The sequence below is a fragment of the Ictidomys tridecemlineatus genome, chromosome 8 (assembly GCF_052094955.1).
Source record: "Ictidomys tridecemlineatus isolate mIctTri1 chromosome 8, mIctTri1.hap1, whole genome shotgun sequence".
NCBI classification, from domain to species: domain Eukaryota; kingdom Metazoa; phylum Chordata; class Mammalia; order Rodentia; family Sciuridae; genus Ictidomys; species Ictidomys tridecemlineatus.
Window position 1 is genome coordinate 39,668,414 of NC_135484.1, and position 21,333 is coordinate 39,689,746.

The 21,333-nt window shown below is 34.8% G+C and overlaps 1 protein-coding gene across 2 annotated transcripts in view; it reads right to left on the reverse strand.

The window, feature by feature from the left end:
• Positions 1 to 2,054: 2,054 nt before the first annotated feature.
• The window catches only part of Clvs2 (clavesin 2), a 73,303-nt gene continuing 54,024 nt past the window's right edge, over positions 2,055 to 21,333 (reverse strand). For both annotated transcript variants that reach the window (XM_078019273.1, XM_005340521.4), the window contains exons 5-6: positions 18,368 to 18,588; positions 2,055 to 11,740 (exon numbers count right to left, since the gene is read on the reverse strand). In XM_078019273.1, the coding sequence (XP_077875399.1) occupies positions 11,653 to 11,740; positions 18,368 to 18,588 (309 nt within the window). In that variant the 3' untranslated portion in view covers positions 2,055 to 11,652. The remainder of the gene's footprint in view (positions 11,741 to 18,367; positions 18,589 to 21,333) is intronic.

The window sequence follows — 21,333 nt, forward strand, 5'->3', positions numbered from 1 at the left end:
TCTAAGAGAGTTTTCAGCAAGAACATGTATTATCTCAAAGAAGGTTAAAGCAAAGGACTTTGGGTTAGTGAGAAAAATAACAAAATGTGTTCTTTTGATTATTTGCTTAGGTGTTGATAATTTACCTGCTTTGCAGTCTCTATCTATCAAATACACTGTAGAGTTGCCAAATTTTCTCATAATCATTCTATTTTAAAACATGTATGTTTAGATATTTGAAATTCTTTAGAAATATTGAATTGTTTCTGCAAACATTTTTTTACTAATTTTTAGGAAATTTTCTTAAAAACATATTCATAATGTCAGTTAAATGACAAAGGAACAACTATGAAGAATAAAGTTTAAGACCTTTTGCTGTAAACAAATGCATTTGAATATCATTTTGTAAAATAAGTTGTATAAAATCACAATATACTTTCTAGAGACTGGTCTAAATCTCCAATATACAAGCAAAGGGGGCGGGAATCAATTTATAAAGACTTCATAAGGAAATCAGTTCATTAAAAAGGTACTCTGAAGGGTGTGGACTTCCAGAAACAAGATGCTTTATTATGATCATAGTTGATGCTCTGTGTTTGCCTTTGTAAATCTAATAAACCACTTGCTGGTGGCCTGAAGTGTTCGTTTATGAAAACCATTATGTGAAAAGAGAATCATGCTATCCACCCCACCCCACCCTGACCTCCAGTTTTCCTCTTAATTTAATCATTTGTCACAGGAGTGTATGTGCTGATGAGATTCTAGCTTTATGTGTTTTGTAAAAAACGTGTCAGCAAGGGAAGGAAATCACTTCTTATGCTCACTAATTAACACAGCATCAGCTCACCCTAATATAGGTAGGCACTCTGGTTTAGTGATCTGCGTGAAGCCAAATACAGACATTCATGTTTCATGGAGACAGAGATTGTCTGTTTATTTCATGAGAATGTTTTTTTATTTGTGGCTTCTCCTAGATGAATGATGATCAATATTCATAGTATTGTTGTACTTTTCCCATACTTAAGAGACTTTACTTGATTTGTTTCTCAAGGTATATTATGATATGACCACTTGATTCAGGACAAAAATTCTCCTTAAATTTTCACATACAAGCAGGAAATGATCCTTTCAATACTACCCAAACTAGCACCTTTGGAACCACAATGGTTGAAGCTTTCCTTACCTGTGTTATATATAATGTACCTAAACCCATCAATGGAAATCATAGGTTTGTGGTCTGCCTGTAGAGCGGGGGAAATAAAAAGAGTAAGTTGTGAAATCTATCAGGATTTTTCAAACCTTTTTTATCTTTTCTGATAGAAAAAAAACAATGTTTATTTTCTAATTATAATGAATTAAAGATGTATAAAATTACCCTAAGAGAAAAAAATTTGTCCAGAAGCTGGTACCCCTGGATGACCCTAAAAGAGACTGATTATGATTTGCCTTTGCCTAAACATCTGCAAAAAACCACCATCAGCTCCTAGAATAAAGACAGGAAACACAGAACTACAGTAGCTTTCCCAAGCTCTCTTAACAGCCTGGATAAGAGAGATTACATTGAGTTTCTTCATGAAAGGGAAGAGGTCAGGTTATCAAAAGGATACATGACAAAATCTAGCTCATACTGTTGGTGAAAATAGTGTCCTATTTTACAGGTGAGAAAACAGTGCCCAAGGTCACACAATGACACTAGTAAGTCTTAAACCCACATAAGGCTCTATGTGTGTGTGTGTGTGTGTGTGTGTGTGTGTGTGTGTGCGTGCGATGCTAGGGATGAACCCAAGGCTTTTTTGTTTTGTTGTTTTATTTACTCCTATGCTTGTGACACAGTTAAGTGCTCAATAAATTTGTAAATACGAAAATGAAATAGGCTGAACTCATCACCCTATCTACTCCATTGCTTTCAGAGCAACATCTTAAAAGTGACACTGTATTGTATCTATTCTATTATCCTTAGAAGACAGGACAGTCTTCCTATAGATTTGAAGTTTATATAAATGTTATCAGGTATTTTTGACCCAATAAACATTAAATTCAAAACAATATTATAACATATCCACATATGTTCAGAGTCAGTTTTAAAAGCATTTTATGTTTCCAAATATTAACATCAATTTCATGTCTTCATACTTTAACATTTATTTACAGTTATTTGATATGTTTCCTACTGGTAGGAATTTAGCTTCTGATGAAAAACTGCGTGGACACATACACACTCCTATATTTGCAAATCCAGAATTTCATTTAGTGACATTTTATTTAACAGAACTCCATTCATCCTCACAAATCAGTAAAGACAACAAAATAGTTTCTTTTTGAATAGGAAATGAAATATTATCATTTTAATAACATAATAAACAGTGACCTGGTTTGGAAAAATTTTAAATCCATTAAAAGGGGGTGTAATTAATAAAATTCACCAAGGAACATATTCTTAGGATTCAAACATAAAAATAATTATAAAAAGGAACAAAATTCAGCAAAAGAGACAATGAATGGCAGTATCTTCCAGGTACTGTGTATACTTGAGCTTGAACTCTTTATTTCTGAAGTGATGCTAAACGCATTCTTAAATGCTGGCAATGAAAAGGACATCACAGAGGGAAATGGCTTCCATCATACAGACTGTCAAGGATCAAATAGTAAGAAACACAAGAAAATTCTGCCTTTTTCCTGAGCAAGAGCCATTAAACTCTTCTCTAGAGAAGGTTTTCCCAAAGTATCTGTTGACCCTGATTGCCGTGTATTCCTTGTGAATGACAATGCACACAAGTGAAATTGATTATTGACATCCTATGAAATACTCAAGGTGAAACCTCTTAGATCCTAAAGCCACTGAAAGTCTGGTTGACTTCTGAAAACTGTTTTAAAACATCTATCCTTAATCTTCAGGTTGAGCTTCCTTCCTCAGTACCACCTGCCAAGTCTTTATTTTCAGTGTCTTTTTTCACAGAAGGCCTGGTAGGAGATGAAAACTGAAGGTCTGAGCTATCACATTGAGGGAAAGGCAAAAAAAAAATGTAGGCAAGTAAAAGAAATATAAGGATTGGTAAGAACAAAAAGATAAACAGTGAAGGATGAAACTCTGAAACCCCTCATCCAAAAATCAGTATCTAGGATATTTAATTAGTATAAGTATGGAGAATACAGAACAAATGGTAGGAAATAAAACTATGGAGATAGGTGAGAATAACAAATAAGACTGTAAAATTCTAAAAAGTATATCTAGAATTAAAGAGGAGAAGGAAGTTGGAAAGCCAGTTAGAATATTATAAGGATAAACAATGCCTGTTATTGTACATCAGAACTATAGATTTTCAAAATAAAAATATATGTGAAATATAAAACCCATTTGATATAAGACTTCTGTTAAAAGGATTTATAGACTAAATGGCTCCAACATATATATTTCTAGATCATGGATAGATCTTTAAAACACCAAAATACTTTCCTATTCATCTTGTAATTATGACTCAAAGGGAATGATCATAATTTCCGTTCCTTCTCCTCATCCTTCTCCTTTTCCACATCCTTGTTTTCTCCTTTACAGTAAAGTAACTATATGGCATAGTTTTTAAACTAGCTTCTAATATTGGAGGAATTATGGTCTTTAACTCACAGCAACTTTTAAATTTGAAATGAACTGGAATATGCAACAAAGAGCAATTCAGTATGGTTTTTTTTTTTAAATCTCAAAATGATGTTTCACATGAAGATTCTGGTCTTAAAGAATAAATATAAGCTATGTGCATGATGGGTATAGGGCCCAATGACTTTAGAGTCATTTTCAAAGATAAACCTGGAAAAAAAATGTAGAAGTTAGGCCCTGGGATAGAGATCAGATTTACAGAGAGGAAGATATAATTTCCAGTTCATGATTTCATCATTTTCAGAGGCAGGTTTTCTCTTTAAAAGAGAAATAAGATTTTTTAAGTTAAAAAAACAAACAAAAACAAGTTCCCCTTAAATGCATGTTATTGGTTACTGTATAGTGTAACTTGAAGAAACCAATTAAGATTTTGATGAAATCTTTTTGGATTTGCTACTATGTTCCAGGCACCATTCAAGGCACTGGTAATGCATGAGTAAACAGACTGACAAAAATCCCTGCCCTTGTGGGGTTCATATTCTATAGGACAGAGATGTTAAGTAAGATAAATGAATGAGCTATGTGGTATATCAGGTGATTAATACAATGGAGAATGAATAGAGCACAAAAGGAGAATATGAACAACTATCGGGCTCTTTCATTTTAAATTAGAAGAGATATCTCACTAAGAAGGAGATAATTGAATGTAGACCTGAAGGAGATGAGGAAATGAGCTATGTAGATATCTGGGAGACATATAAAGACTATAGAAGAGTGAGAGTCTTGAAGCAGAGGTGCACTTGGCAGGCTCCTGGAACACCAAGATTCGCCACAATCTTGAGCGCTTCTTAAGAATAATAAAGGAGCTCTTCTTAAGAGATGGTGTAAGAAAAGTCACAGCCAGGAGAGAGAGGTCTTTAGAAACAAAATATAAAAGTATTTAATACTTCTTTTGTCTCCTATAGGTAAAAATGCCAGCCCAATCATAAAATATGCTATTCTGCTACACTAGTGCTTAATGACTTCATATCCACTCTCCTCATACACCTTTATAAGGACTTAGGGTTTTGCTCTTTCAAAGGGGTTTGAGAAGAGTATAATGAGTGCTTACATTTTAGAAGGCTTATGTTAGCTAATGTTTTGATAATTGACTCTAGCAGCTAAGGGCAGAAGAAAGGAGAATCTTGGCCCAGTGTACTGATGATGGTTGGAAAAGCTGTCAGTGTGGGTGTATTTTGAAAGAGAGCAACAGTGTGGGTGAAATGGGTGAATGTGATTTTGAGGGGGGATGTTTCAAAAGACTTAGCTCTAGAAACTGTAATGTTGGAGTCAATACTTGGTGAGAGGGAAAAGTAAAGGGAAGCAGGCTCAGGATGAAAGTGGTTTTGTAAGTTTCAAAACCAAGATGTCTTTACACATCCAAGAAAATGGCACATGACAGCAAAAGAAAAGATACTGACCGCCTTCTCCATGAATCCCAGATACAAAGAACATGTAATAATGTTTGAGCACTAAAATGTTATGCTTATACTATTTTTAAAAACTTTTAGGTCATAATTTATAAACCAGCATGCAAATATTTCAATCATATGCAGCTAAGTAAATTGGGTTTATATTCAAATGATATGGAAATTTTTTAAAGGCAGCAAACAAAGTATGTGTGGTTCTGACTGATACCTTTGTAATAGTGATTAGGAAAAAAAAGGAAGAAGAGAGCATACTACTTTTTATTTTTAGGGGAAGAAGTGATGCAGAGACATAAAGCATTTGAGTATAATGTTGCTATGGGAAAACCCTCCACACCAGAGCCCTGACTAGCACTTCCTCATGTCTCTTTCCATTGGCCAAACATTGAACACATGATATTAGAAACCCCTGACCTTCTTAAATAGATTTCTGTATTATAATATTTTCCATTGTCCCTCCTAAGGAAGGAGGTAACAAAAGGTCAAAATGCATCTCTGACTTTGTTCTTGCATTTTCTGATTATCCTGGATGTGGTCTCACTTGGGATACTTCCCCAGTCCTTGCTCGAAAGCAGCTGTGTACAGGAAAATCCTCTGTGGTTGGGCCAAACAGTGCCATGGTCCACTATAGAGGTTTTTAAGTAAATTCAAGTGTCAAGGAGTCTTTTACTTAATTAGGTGAATTTTCATCCGCAGGTAAATAAACAGAAAGTCACTAAAGATGTAAAGTTGTACTGACTCAGTAGGCATTCTTTCTTAAATCAAACTGAGTGGTTTTATTTTACTTAATATTTTTAACCTGTGATTATTTTAGCAGATTTAAAAAAAAAAAAAAACAGACGTGGATTTTCTTTTCTTTTTACTCTATTTTCTCTCTTCCTTTATTCTTCATTTTTTTTTCAATTCAAACTTTTGAATTTAGTCTCTCATCTAATCTAATAGTTTTATAAAGGGATATTAAAACCTTACATTTTTATTTAATGATCAGTCCTGTGTTATATACAACTTAAAGTTTGACTTCTTCATTCAAATGATCTTTTGAAAATTTGTCTAGAAGTTATAGAATACTGAATATTTTTAAAGAAAAAAATACATAAAAAATTATGTTTTTCCTCTTAAACCCAACACAAATAATGGAAAACTTGAAGTATCCCAACCTAAATAGTCAGCTATTTCTGTCAAAATAAAACTACTGTCAATATTTAGATGCTTATTAGAAATCTCCAGTTTATAGATCTAGTTCCTCCAAATTTAACATACACCATATGCAAAATAAATGTATTTTTAAAACTGAAATGTATACTTATTCCAAAATTATATTACATTATTTACAATAGTCTATCGGAATAAAGAATTTTCTTAAAAGATCAAATAGTAAACAGTGTATAGTAGTACATAAATAGTGTATAGTAATAAATAATTACATCATTTGAGCCCAATAATAAATAGTGTGCTTAATATTCTTCAGAAGCTTGTATAACTTTCTCCTAAACATTTTTTTTCCTGGAACCATTGAACATTAAAAAAAATTGACTTCTGAGATTTTATATATTTTTAAAACAAACATGAAACCTGAAAAAACACATCAGAAACAAGACAAACACTTTGAATCTCTGTGACATGCATAACAATTGTAGTTCATGGCAATTTTTCAAAATGGTTAGAAATTGGTTCATGCTTAAAAGTCTTGTTAAAATTTAGTTCAATTTTAATTTAGGTTGATCTCTTTCACCACAAATAGTAATTCTGACAGTATTGATGTAATTATATTATTAAGGACAGAAATATTTACATTGAGATTTGAAGCTAAATCAAATACTGACCAAATACCATGTAAATTGTTGACATTTTTCAGTATTTGCTTTAAAAGTGCCTTTTTGTACCTATAACTATTTGGTTTATAATTTTTTATAACATTATTACCATTCATACTCCTTTTTTCTTTGAACTCAAAGCCTTATATGAGTGTTTCAATACACAGAATTGCTATTTTATATTTTTTCCAACAGTATTGAGGAATTCATTCTCCTATTTACACAGAACAGACCTTGTAGAATTACTTTTATGTGGGGTTAACCTCAATATAGTTATATAATTAAAACTTGAACTTGTGAAGAAAGACAATATTCTCTAAGTTTTAAAGATTTTGATCTGATAATGTTGGAAAGTCAAGTTATTTTTTCTATTTCTACTTATTTACTGCTTTCAAGTAGTAAACAGTGCCAAATAGTTCCCATAGCATGTGAGAAGCTGTTTTTTCAACAGAGACAAAATAAGACAAATAAATGTTTTCCATTACTGAAGATTATATTCATCCTGGATATTCAGCCAGTCCTCTTCTTTTGTTCTGATACATTTGTATATCTTTCTATTCATGCATGATGTAATGAAAGCCCTCACAAATTCAAAAAGCACTACTGTGTTTTAGGCTCTGCATCTGTAGAAGAGGTCTAAATAGAATATATGCCTATGAGCCTACTGATTTCAATCTTTCATATATGAAAGTTCAGATATCATACAAACTTGGCTCATTTGATCTTGTGTGTTGAGACTCTTTCTGGAATCCCTCCATGGCTGATAGCAAATTTTTATGTAAATATTGATAGATGCACAAAACAAAAACAAAAATAAACAAATAAGTAAAAAAGAAGCAAAGAGACATTATCAGCCAACCAGAGAAGGTAGACCTTTAAATAAAACAGAAGGGTGTATAGCCTCTCCCCAGGTTTTTCTTGATACAACTTCTTTAAAGGTCCACAGATACATCCAGAAACCTTTAGACTGTTTGTAGAAGCACAAGAATCCTGTGCCTGAAGACACATTGCCATGGCTCTAAAGGTTTCTTTTTGTGAAGAGGCATAAATTTGTTCCCATAGTCTAAAAACAACTCTCCATTATCTTAATGCACTAGAGTGAATTCTGTTCCCTTAGGAATACTGCAGAAACTTTCAATGTTGATTTAACAATGTGACCTAGTTACCAATATTACAGAGAATCTACTTGCTTGGGTTTCCTGTTCATGAATGTGTGAATTTTAGTACTGTGAAGCAAACAAGCATCTTATAGGAAAAGACTTAGGAAATGCCTCTGCCTACACTTATGCAAACTACTATTAAAATGAAAGAAATCATGCATGCCCACTTCAAAACCTTGCTTTGAAAACTCTATTTAATACTTTGTGTTATTTTAGCATAGTACTAGTTTTGTAAATAGCATGGGTTAAAGTTACTCTATTGAACTTACACAACAGACTTAATACTGTAAGAGGATGTTCTAAGCAGGTCCTCAAATATCCTTCTTATCTGTTTTACCTTATAATATCGGTGTAGATATTGACTTTTTGAAAGAGCATACAAATAGAATGTAGACGCCAGTGTCACTGCTTTATCTTATTTTTAAAGAGGCACTTCTTCATAGTTCTTAAAAGTACATTTTCATGATAACCTCTTACTTTTTAACATAGTAGTCAAAACATAGGCAAATATCACTGATGGCATGATAACAAGAATTATTTATTTTTAAATTAGTTTTGGAAGCAGCTTCCCTGAAACTACGGGCAGAAAAATGCAGTGGCACACAGCTGCCTGTAATCCCAGCAACTCTGGAGGCTGAGATAGGAGAATCATGAGTTCAAAGCCAGCCCCAGTAAATGCAAGTTGCAACACAACTCAGTGAAACCCTGTTTCTAAATAAAAAATACAAATAGGGCTGAAGATGTGGCTCAAGTGCCCCTGAGATCAATCCCAGTACAAAAAAAAAAAAAAAGGAAGAAGAAAGAAATTAGAAATCAAAGATGGTGTAGTCTAGCTGAGAGAAGTACATGATGGAGTGCGGACCGGTAGCTGAGTTGTTGACTTTAGTGCTTGCCTAGTGTGATCAAGGCACTGGCTTTGATCCCCAGCACCACAAAAAAAAAAAAAAAGAAGAAAAAAAAATTAAATGGACTACTGTACTATTCAAATCAGTGTGATAACTCTTTAAAGTCCACAATTTTCAAGTAACAAGACGATTGAAAGAGTGAATTATGGCTCTCAAAGTAGAGAGGCAAAACTTCTAGGAGACTAGTGTAGATGTGAGTGTCAATGGGGTACTATTGCAACTAATGTGAAGAAATATAGGGATATTTATTTACTAGGTTATATAACAGTAGATAGCTACATGATGTTAAAAAAAATCACATGAGAAGAAAAAATTGCCTAAATAGCACTAGTTAGATGATGCTGAGGGGAAATGTTTTAAAGTTGAACGAAAATCCCTTGACTAAGCAGCTTCAGAACTGCTGGGAAATGAGTTTACTCACTGACTGAACTAGATATAGCAATTTCAAAAGGCATCATTGCTGTGATTTGTTCATTCATTTTTAACTATTTTACACAATCTAGCCAACTTTCAATTGCTCATTTGAGCAAGATCAGGCACACACATGGCAATGCCAATGCAAAATTTCCAACGTGGGGTAGGGAGAGAGTACAAATGATACTAGTTATTTTTATATATGACACTGACTATATGACAGGAGAAAGAAGCTGACTGTGCTGGTTGACATCTGAAGCTGGTAGAATTCTGAAAACTGGCAATAAAGGGTGCACATTCAGAGAAATTCGTAAGAAAGAACAGTTGATTGCCCTTCTGTACTTCTGTGATTTCTATTGGATTCCAATAGATCATACTGCCTACCACATGTTTATGTAGTACACAAAGCCAGAACTATAGCATGTATGTCAGGTAAACAAAAACATAATTACATAAAGGGTTGTGTTCTTAGAAAATTGCTGTAGCTTTTAATCCCCCGATCATTCTAATCTCTGTAACAAGGGTGGGTAGAGTTCTTGACAGTCCTTATTCTTTTGCTCTGGATAGGAAGCTGCCATTCCTAAAGTATCTTTTATTCTTGTTAATTTATGTATTTTTATTAATGTCAGACAGTCTTGGTATGTTGCAGAATGTTGTACTGGTTTGATTTTAAGATTGTTAGTAGAATCATAATAGGAGTTTTTGAAGCTTTTGGCTAGAAGTATGTAAAGGTCATTCATTACATGCCTTTACTTATGTTGGTTTCCCAGTTATTGCAGATATTTGTCTTTCAAAAGAACATCAATGGTAAATTCTCAGTCTCAAAATTCATCGTGATCATGCTGAAAGGGTGATAAAAATCTTGCTTTTTCATGCTGGAGTTTGAGATTTAAAATAAGATCTTAAATGTGCTATATCATAAAACTTTAGAAAATAAAATTTTAAATAATATACAGATTTTAAAAACAGATTTAAACGATCATATGCTCAGATGCCCTCACATGCTTTCATTATAACCTGGTTGCAGCATATTCTTTCAATCTTTTGGGGGGAAAAAAGCAGACATACAAGAACTCTATGACAACTAACTAAAACCGAGAAAAAATAATTAACTTTTTGTTCACCTACACAATGTTGAAACCTATTGTTTGAAGAAAAAACATATTTCAGAAAAGTGGCACATATTCAAAATATATTATAAAGTATATTGTATGTCCCTTATACAGGTACATTAAAGTGTGTTTCACTATTTCTCATTTTCATTAACTTCAGTGAAGGTGATTTTCCAGAGTTAGTATCCCAGGCAATTAATTATCTGCATCATCTCTAACATCATTAATATGCATGATTTATTTTATAAGCCTGTCACATCAAGGATTTATTAGAGCTCAGTAAAAATATATATGTTGTATGTGTGAATATATATATATATATATTTCAACAAGTGCACAACAATTAGAAATTAGCCACTTATTTATAAGTGGCAAATTTTGTTTTCCAAATTAGATGTCAAAATGCTAGTCACATATGGGTTTTCATTTTCTTGGCCAAAGAGTTTTGAAGGGAAACATTTTTAAAGTACATCACATGGGGGGGGGGAACGAGGGGACCTTGAATAAAGGACACGTGGTGAAGACAGCAGTTCAAAATTCCACATTTTAAGTGGGGAGACATCTTTTCGCAAGACTCCAGGAATGAACATGAAAGAGTTCAAGTGTTTAGTTCACCAGCTCATCTGTCATTCTCTGTCTCCAGAATGCAAAGCCAGTGATAGTCCTAGGACACATTCTGTCTGAAGTGAATATCACTAAATAGGAATACATTAATTACAATAATTTCTATAGTTTCTTGTGCCCAAAGTATACTTGAATATTGAGTTTCAGAGACAAAACAAGGAAACTATTCACTATGAGAGCAGAAATATGGCTTCATAGGAAACAGGGCTACATTTCAATTACCTTTGATACTTTATGCGTCTTTTCTGCTTTTTGTTATATAGTTCATATCACTGGCTTCAAGTTTTGAGTCAATCTTTCCCAAAGTAAATCGCTACCAAAATTTACAAACTTGACATGAAGATTACACTGTATTTACAAAGAACTTGGCACTTACAGAATAAATTATTGACTTTTTTTTTTTTAAAATCCAGCCCAGGGTACCCATGGTTCAGGCAAATGAGAAAGCCTGATGCCTTATTATATATTATGCTACATTAACATGAATAAATAGATTTCCAGCTGGTAATTCCTCCACAGTGCTAGCCCTGTTGCTGAAAACTAGTACCTTCCATTTCTAATCCGTGGAGTAGGCGTGGAGAAGTTATTAGTCCAGAGAAAGCAAAGGTTGCATGTTTTCTTCCTCGTTTTTATCCATACGCTTTAGTACAGTGGGGTCCACTACTGATTGGGATCTGCAAAGGATAAAGAAAGCCAGGGTCAGTGATTGGTACCAAATAATTACCTGATGACATTCTCTTCTCTGTCTTTTCTTTGCCATTACTTCTCCCGTGGATATGGATTATCCTCTCCTACATCAAGGAATTTATGAACTGTGGATATTGCAAATTTAGAGAAACACTGATGATGGTGTTTGGTATCAGAGTGAGGAAACAGTTCCCTCTGGCCTCTCAGTAGAGTAGTGGGAAGAAAAGGATTCTAAATAGATAATAATAGGCCTCCGTTCTCCTCTTCACGACTGAACAAGTCTCCTTTTTGAGACATCCAGAATTTCTAGTGTAGGGCAGATGCTTTCTTATATATTCAAATGGAACGAGAAAACACTACAGTGAAATGATTGTTATTAAAAATTGGATAGAAATGACAGGAGGCTTGATTCCTGCCTTCAAAATACCTATGAAACAAATTCAATGTGAATTTGTTTTCCTTAACCATCATTTTTACATGAACGATTATATCAACAAAAAATCAGAATTCAAATGTTGCTTTTGTTACAGTTCCCAATAGAATATTCAATAAAATCAGCTTTACTCTTAAAGCTTTTTAAAAAATGATTAATGACTTAAATATATATATATGTGTATATATATACATATATATATATAAACTTAAAAAAATACACACACACACACACACATATACATAATCTTGTTGAGGAAGCAACACACTATAATTAAGAAACCACATAATTTGAAAACTTCCTTATACCTGCCTTTGATAGCAGGTGGGAATTATATTCTGATTCATCATTAGGAAACAACATGAAAGCAGAAAGGAGGAAAATCAGTGAAACATGCTACAGTTGTGGCAGGATGCTGCAGTCTTAATAGCCACAGCATTAAGGAGGCAGCTGCCTTTTAAAATTCTCCTCTGTAATGAATTCTCCCCTGCTGCTGCATACCAGCCAATTGGCTTCTGCTGTGGCAATATGCCTCTTAGCAGACCTCATTAACTTTCCAAAAGAGAGACTATAAGCTAAAATACAAGCACACATGCTAATGAAAATGAACAGCAATGGAACTAATTATCAAAAAAAGAAAAATTATAGGATTAACTCACAAATTATCTCCTTCATCTAAGTAAACCTAAATTTGTTTCAAAAGTGGGAATGGAAATAAAGGTGAAAGGATTAATTAAAAAAAGAGGTTTGTTTTGTTTTCTAACTTATTTTCTGCATTTAATCTGAATATTAAGTAGGCATTAGATAGATATTTGTCTCAGAAAGAAAACTGACTGAAGTTTTGTGTCTTTGTGTTTTCAAGAGAAAAAATGAGAGAGGAGGAGAACGGATGAGGAGGAGAAGGAACACAGAGAGGACAGCACATCACAGGGTTTCGAAGATCTCAACTTTAATACATGTGATTTCCATACTAAAAGAACTTCCGTGTTAGGTATTCAAAATGAAGAGTAATGAGGATGAGGATAATGAAGAAAGCATTTATAGTAAACAGATTTTAAAAATCCCCTTAAGTTATATGTATTAAAAGGTTGAGATCCATATTGATTATATCAATAAGTAAATGTCAAAGCTATTCAGACTGCATAATGAAGACAAGGTAAGTATTTGCAGCTGCCATCATATTCTGTTACAACAGATAAAGAAAGTCACACACACATATACACATTCTTTAAGTCTATATGCATCGTGGCTTCTAAAAAATATTATTAAAAGTTATGGCAATTTTAACAAAATATTTTAAATTTTATCACACTTGAACTTAAGTTCCTAGCTTGCTTTCTTCATGACTTCCAGATAACAAAATTGTTGGTTAATGAATGCTGCTTCTAAAGTAGAACAATTCCTCAGCAAGAGGGGAAAAAAGCCACACAGTAATGGTATGCAATTAAAATATTTTTCTGGCATTTAGTTGCCCCATGTATACTGTTATTTAGACTAGATTTGTTTTTATTTTTACTTTTTTTTCATATGGAAGAGAAAGGTAGTTTTTGTGGTATCAGTTAATGAATAGGTTTATTCTAGCTGCAGTGAGAGAGCTGCCTACCATTGACTTATAATATCTCAGGAGTCCCCACACAGCCCATACTGTCCTTTCAATGAATAAATATCCAATAATTTAAATTTGGTTGCCAAATGCTCATTTATTCATTCATTGAGCATCCACAATATTGTGCTATACCAAAATTCTTAAGAGGTTAGAATTTGGAGAGAGGTAAATTTCAATTGTAACAACTTCCTAGCTCTGTGATCACAGGAAGGCAATTTAAATATTCTAAGAATTTTATTCTCTTGTTTGCAAAATGGGGAAAAGATCCTTTACATTAAAGAAGTATAGTGAGGACCCGACACAATAATGCATAAGCCCAGCACAAATTTTTACAATAGTGCTTAAGGAAATGGCTAATAGAACACTGTTGCCCAAGTACTGAAATTAGCATTGCTTCTCTGTACTTAGGCAGCATATGGAAGGCATATACCTTTCCTGTGTTCTGTTCTCTTTAATAAAATAGGGACAGGACTACTTTATTAGCTGCTTCAAGAGACGAATGAGTCCCCATACACAAGTCAATAGAAAAAATTTTGGCATGTAGTAATAATAAATGTTTGATACCATTCAATAAAATCAGAAGCTCATATCACATGACCATATGAATATAAGTACTCACTGCAACTGTTCGGTGCTAGGCACTATCCCAAGCATTGGAGACTCAAGGTAAAAGAGACTTCCTAGATCTAAAACACTCAAAAATCTAGAGAACTTGGTATCTTTTCACATAATTGTTCTCTTCCTATGCAAATGTGCACAGGAGGACAAGTTCGTCTTTTTATGTGTCTGAATAAATACACCCACAGGAATAATTACAAACAACCTTTGGTAATAGAATTATTTATTCCTTCTCAACCTAAGGATAATATAAAACTGAAAAGGCAAAAGGAAAAGGGGAGTTAGAGGGAAACTCAGAGGCAATCCCCTCTTATCCTTGACGGAGAACTGCAAGTCCTGACACAAAGAACAAGAAAATCAAATGAAACAACTTTCATAATGCCATTCTTCAGGATTTTGCCAACAGGATTATAAAACCTATACTGAAGGACATCTAAAAGTCTAATCAGCCCCTGTGAGAAGGAAGACACAGGATTGGGGCAATGGATGTACTGTAAGCCAAGTCTGCAGGGGACAAAATGGCCTAATTACTTGGAGAAGAGAATCAGGATCCAGAGTAACTTCAGAAGGTGGATAAACTAAGCCAACTCTAACAAGATGGTGCTAATCAATTAAAAGGATTTTTTTGGGGAAAAAAATCTAAATATAGAAAGAGAATTAGATGACTTGATAAAAAAAAAAAAAAGGGACTTCCCAGTTTCACAAAGGACATTAAGAGTTGACAGTGTGCTGTGGCCACCTGAGAAACAGTGAGAGCAACAGAAGATGCCAAGGAGACCCACACGGGGAGCCAGAATTCTGGAACCTCAAGGCCTGTGGTGACACTAAGGTCAGATGTCACCTATTCAGTTTGAACACTGAACTTAAAGATAACCACTGACAGACAGAAGTACTCCTTCCTTTACCCGACTGGAATTTAGTGAGCATTTGCTATAAGCAACTCTTTCCTCCAGGCACTGGGGAGTCCTATCCAAAGAAAATAGGATAGACAAAGTCACCAAGACCCCATTAAGCTTACACTGGGGGACTGGATATCAAATTAGATAAAATCAGTCATTTCACAAACCTAATGCTGCAAAAAATATATATATACAATAAAATAAATGCAGGAAATTAATAGATTGTAATTAGAATTGGATGCAAATACAGATAACTGAGACCAGGTATCAGAGAAAGACCAAAGACTGGAGGAGGTGACCTCTGACTGGGACCAGCCATTTGAGGATGCAGGAAAAGAGCATTTCAGGCAGCAGTGACAAGGGCAAAACTCCCTAATAGGAATAAGCTGAAGAGGCTGAAGGAAGAGATAGGATCTGAAAGGTAGGAAATGTAGGTTTGCTAAACAAGAGAAGAAAGGAAGGCAGGGGCAGATCACAGAGCACTGTTAGCCACAATATGGGGTTGATTTTATTCATCACATAATAAGCAGTCCTTTAAAATTTAAGTCATAAATAGGAAAGGATCTGAATTACCTTTTGGAAAGATTTTTAAATTGCCATGTGGGTAGTAAATGGGGGCCTAAAAGGGCAGTTAGGAAAGGTTTGGAGGGAGGGGTGCAGGTGAGCAGAGTGTAGGCATGGGTGCTATTGTGGGATAAAGAGAGAAGCAGGCTCACGCAATGGTCCACAACAGTGCACATCACAGGACAAATGGACAAAGGAAAAGGACTTTATTAACTGGGAAAGGAGGAAGGTAGGGGACATCCATGACACCTGGTCTCTAAATCATTATATAGCTCAGTTCCAAAGAGAGGGAGCTGGTGCCATGCTGTCATGAAGGGGTAGAAAAGCTTTATGTCATCAAGAAGAAAGACAGTATAACTCATAGGTTTGAGCCCTGCTCTGCTAAATATAGAATATGTTACATTGAGGATAAAATATCTGAATAACAGGATTGCTATGAGGATTAAGTAAATTAATGTGAAAAAATATGTAAGTCTCACTTATGGTAAGTACAGAGTGAATGATAGAGTATAACAATGACTATTATTATAATTACTTTTATTAGAAGGGAGCTATTCACAGATAATTACTTTAAAGAATTTTTGCTTATGAAAGTTCTTTGAGAATTTGACAAAGCTTATGTTTTCTCCCCAGAAAAAAAAATGCTCATGTGTATACATACTCATTGATACATATGCCCCCCAAGATTTTGCACACTCTTAACAGAATCCTTTGAGATCCCATCAATAAACTTTTTAGATTAGGAGAGCATAGCTCTGAAATCAGGAAGTGCTATTCTAAGAGAGTTGAGAAGTGAAGGGTTGGTTTAAATATAAGTTTTGTAACTAGTGGGGAAATGATAGCAGGTGAAGTTTCTAACCTTTCCATTTTCTTCAAGGTCTGTAGAGGGAAAGTTCTCACATATACACACAAAAGCAACATCATGAAAGAGACTGGCCTTAAGGACCAGGCATGCTACCAAAGCAGACTTACATCAAAAAGTACACAGGACATGGTTTGGCATGACAAGTGATATGTCATTGGGTCCTACTTGAAGTAGTGAAAAAAAGTCTTGCTGGGGCTGCAATTCCCATTATTTCTGTGGGTGGGAAGTGAGCCAGAGAAATAATATTTGTTACCATTATTGTATTTTATTCTGAGCTGGTGTATATGGAGAAGCCTAAATATTAGGCATTTGTGTGTGTGGTGGGTTTGGATGGAGAGACTGAGCACAGGGGCATACTACAACTGCACTATATCCCCACCCTCTTAATTTAAATTAATTTAATTTTTTGTTTGTGTGTGTGACAGGATTTCACTAAATTGTCTAGGTTGGCCCTGAATTTGCCATCCTCCTACCTCAGCCTCCTGAGTTGATTTGTTACATGCATGACTTAGACGTCTTTTTTTTTTTTTTTTGCCACAGGATGCAAACTCAGAACCAGTTATGCATATGTGTGCATTTGTGTGTCTATGACTCCCTCATCCACTGATTAAAAGAAAGCAGACATAAAAGTGCCATGAGTCAAAGCAAGTGATTCAACAGTGAACTTTATAAAGATCAAACCTGTAAAGAAATAGAATGCTCTGCACAGGAAATATTAGACCATTAGACAAAGACTTGGCAAAGATACTGAAAATGTAGCATAAACTTTGAACCTAGTATCTGAATTGAAGTGTGTATGTGTGTGTGTGTATGTGTGTGCATGCACATGTCTGTCTACATGTGCATCTGTGAGTCTCTGTGTGATGCTTTTCTTCAAAGCAAATCTTACAAGTCCAATATATTAGCTAAGGAAAGTTGCTAGCACTATAGGGGAAATGGGTACTCTCCCCATCAAAAGCCTGGATTCCTCAGGGTATCATTTGAAAACTACTGGATTTGGTGATTTCTAAGAGTCCTGCTAGATTTGTCTATGAATCTGAAAAAAAAAAAAACACTAAGTTGAGGTTACCTTGAATGACTTGACCTTTTTTAAACCAACAGATAATAATTGCATGTATTTATGGTGGACAAATTCTATATGACCTCACTTACAGGGGGAATCTAAGATAATTCAACTCACATTCTTTACAGAGCAGAATGTGGTTGCCAGCAGTTAGGAAGGGATCATAGGATAAACAGGGAGGCATTGGTCAAAGAGGACTAAGTTTCAGTTAAAGTGGAAGAATAAGTTCTGTAGATCTACTGTATTAGTACGGGGACTTAGTTAATAGTAATGTGCTTTATATTTGAAAACAGCTAAGAGAATAAATATTAAATGTTCTCACTAAAAACAAAAGACTTTATCTTTGACTTAAAATTCAAGAGAGTCAATATTAAATGTTCTCACTGGAAAAAAAAAGAATTTGTCTTTGACTTAAAATTACTGAACATCCAATCATGGGGACATGAAAGGTTTTAAAATTACACAAAGAAATATATACATATAGGAAAATTGTATAAAACTTGGAGATAGACTTAGGATGCCTCCCCAACCCAGCCCCAGTCACCTCCCAGTCACCTCCCACATACCTCTTCATGGACTTTGGGGAGAGCTCCTTTTCTACTTCCTTCACAGGCATGCTGTAGGAGTCCACGTTGTACTCACTGTCATCGTCATACTCGTGGTCTAGCAGTGTTCTTGCCCATGTTCCCATGTCATAAGGGGGCAGCATTCCTCCAAACTCAGAGGGCAGGATCTCAGGATGAATTAGTTGGTGTAGACTGTTCAAATTGTTACCATGCAGAAATATCTAAGGAGCAAGAAAAGGGTGATAGAAAATTAAATACCATTCCAAATGCTCTGGGGAAGAAGAGAAGATGGGAAAAGAAAATATAAGACTCTCCCATGTCTGTTAAAATATTTAAACCTCTCATCTCCTCTTTGAAACAGGTAAGGCTGCTACTACTGTTCTAATATTTCATATAAAATCCTGAGGTTCAGAACTGTTAGGTAGTTTCTGGAAGATCAGATAATGAATGCCTAAAGAGCTAGAACCACAAATAAGGTTTTCTGCTTCATAGTCCAGGACACGGGCAGAATAAGATGTCTGTGCTGATCTGCACACAGTCCTGATATTGGCTGTGCAAGCCTGGTGATTCGCACAATGAATGCTGTTAGAACAGACCCTGCTCATGAGGGACTCATCAATTACAGAGTCTATCTGAGTTATTAAGCCCAGAAGCTGTCGCCAGTATGGCTTTCTCTTTATCATCAATAAAAACAAGAATACTGTAACCACCAAATTACTGCTTTATAATGCAAAGAAGGTGCTGTAAATAAAAGAAGTAGATTAGTATCCTCATAATGAAAGGCTGAGTGAGGTAATTGTCCCAAGGGATGTATGTTCTGAAACGCTGCCAGCATCCCCTCTTCTAGAGATTTCCATATTTATTGTCCAAACAGAAAGACCAACAATGGGTTGAAAATGCAGCATTGTATGTAAACATTAATTATTGGTATTACTGTCTACAAAGTGCTCATTTATTAAATGGAAGACTTATCAAGTCACATATTGAAGATTTATTTCTCCGTGATTTGCTACTCTTTTCTTTTTTTCATTTTAACTTCTCTGGTCTAGCATTATTGTCATTCATATAAATTTATGTAATATTTAAGAATGATAGTTGATAATTTACATAATAGTTTCATATTTCAGGTTCAAGATAAACAGGGTAGCACATTAGTATTTGCTTTTTGTAATTTTAGAATCCGCAGAAGTAAATACATAGGACAACAAAGAAAGATTAGTCTACAACATTAAATAAAATCAGAGGGATGGGAATCAACAGTTAGCAAGCATTTAAAATGAATTATGAAAGAGTAAAACAGAAAACAGCAGGTCACTGGCCAAAGCAAGAAAAGCAAGCAGCAGCTATAATACACGATGCTGGGGGCCTACAGTGGTGGAAGGTACCATCTGCCCAGATAACACGGAGTTAATTGCAAACTTCACACCTTCCTGTTCCAGTCTTTGAGCACAAGAGACAATATTTATTTCCAGGAAAATAATATTCTTTCTCTCTACCCCCACTTCAGGTTCCTCTTATCAGAAATGAAAAGAATTTTCCCAAGAAAGCACCTGAAACTGTTATTTTATTAGGTATGTAAGATTTTATTTTAACCAAGTGCATTTCTTCCTTCAAGTCATGCAAGAGTTATGATAAAATGAATTTTTTAAAAAATCCTTAAAACAGTAAAATAATCCTAGCACACTGACTTCCTTTCTCTTCCCTAACACTCTGCTATCTCCTCCCTCAAAAACCCTCTCAGCTTTGCCCTTGCTTACACTTTTACTGAGAAAATAGGCCAACCAGAGGAGATCCAACCACCAGCATAAACCCCACCAAAGCCAAACTCTCCACATGCACACTAAAATCCATAATCCATCCTCCACTCAGCTATACTTCTCCCAAGTCTCTCTTATCTGTTTCTCTCTCTCTCACATCACAAATTTCCTCTCTCTACTGGATCTTTCCCATCTGAAAGAAAAACAATCTAACTCCACTATACCCCATGCAGTCATGTAAAACCTCTCTTGGCTCTGTACCCATCTGCAGTTGTTACCCTACATCTCTCCTTCTCTATGTTGCAGAACACTCCAAAGGAGATGTCTGTTCATTGCCCAAATGCTCTCTTCTAATTTTTCCTAAATTCAATCCAAACAAGTTTTGTCCCTTACCACTGTATGAATATAGCTTCTGACAAGATCCTACTAATTGCTAAATACAGCATTCGGTCCTCAAGTCTAAGTAGTTATAGAATGCATTTTGACACATCATACACAAACGGAATATAACTTTTCATTCTTCTGATTGTACATGATATAGAACCACACCTGGAGTATAATCATATATGCACATACGGTAATAATGTCTGATTCATCCCACTGTTCTTCCAACCTTCATACCCCATGTCCTCTCTTTATTCTCCACCATCTAATCCAAAGTATCTCTACGCTTCCCTAGCCCCATCTCCTTATTGTGAATTAGAATCTGCATTCCAGAGAAAATATTTGACCTTTGGTTCTTTGGGTTTGGCTTATTTCACTTGGCAAAATATTATCTAGCTCCATTCATTTACCACCAAATGCCATAATTTCATTTTTCTTTTAAGGCTGAGTAATATCCCATTGGATACATAAACCACATTTTCTTTATCCATTCATCTGTTGAAGGGAATCTAGGATGGTTTCATTGTTTAGCTATTGTGAATTGAGCTGCTATAAATGTTGATGTGGCTGAGTTACTGTATATGCTTATTTTAAGCCCTTTAGGTATAATTCAAGGAGTGGGATAACTGGGTTAAATTGTGGTTTCATTCCAAGTTTTCTGAGGAACCTACATATTGCTTTCTATAGTAATTGCAACAATTTGCAGTCCCACCAGCAATGTATGAGTGTACCTTTTCCCCCACATTCTTACCAATAATTGCCATTCTGACTACAGTGAGATAAAATCTCAGTGTAGTTTTGATTTGTTTTTTTCTAATTGCTAGA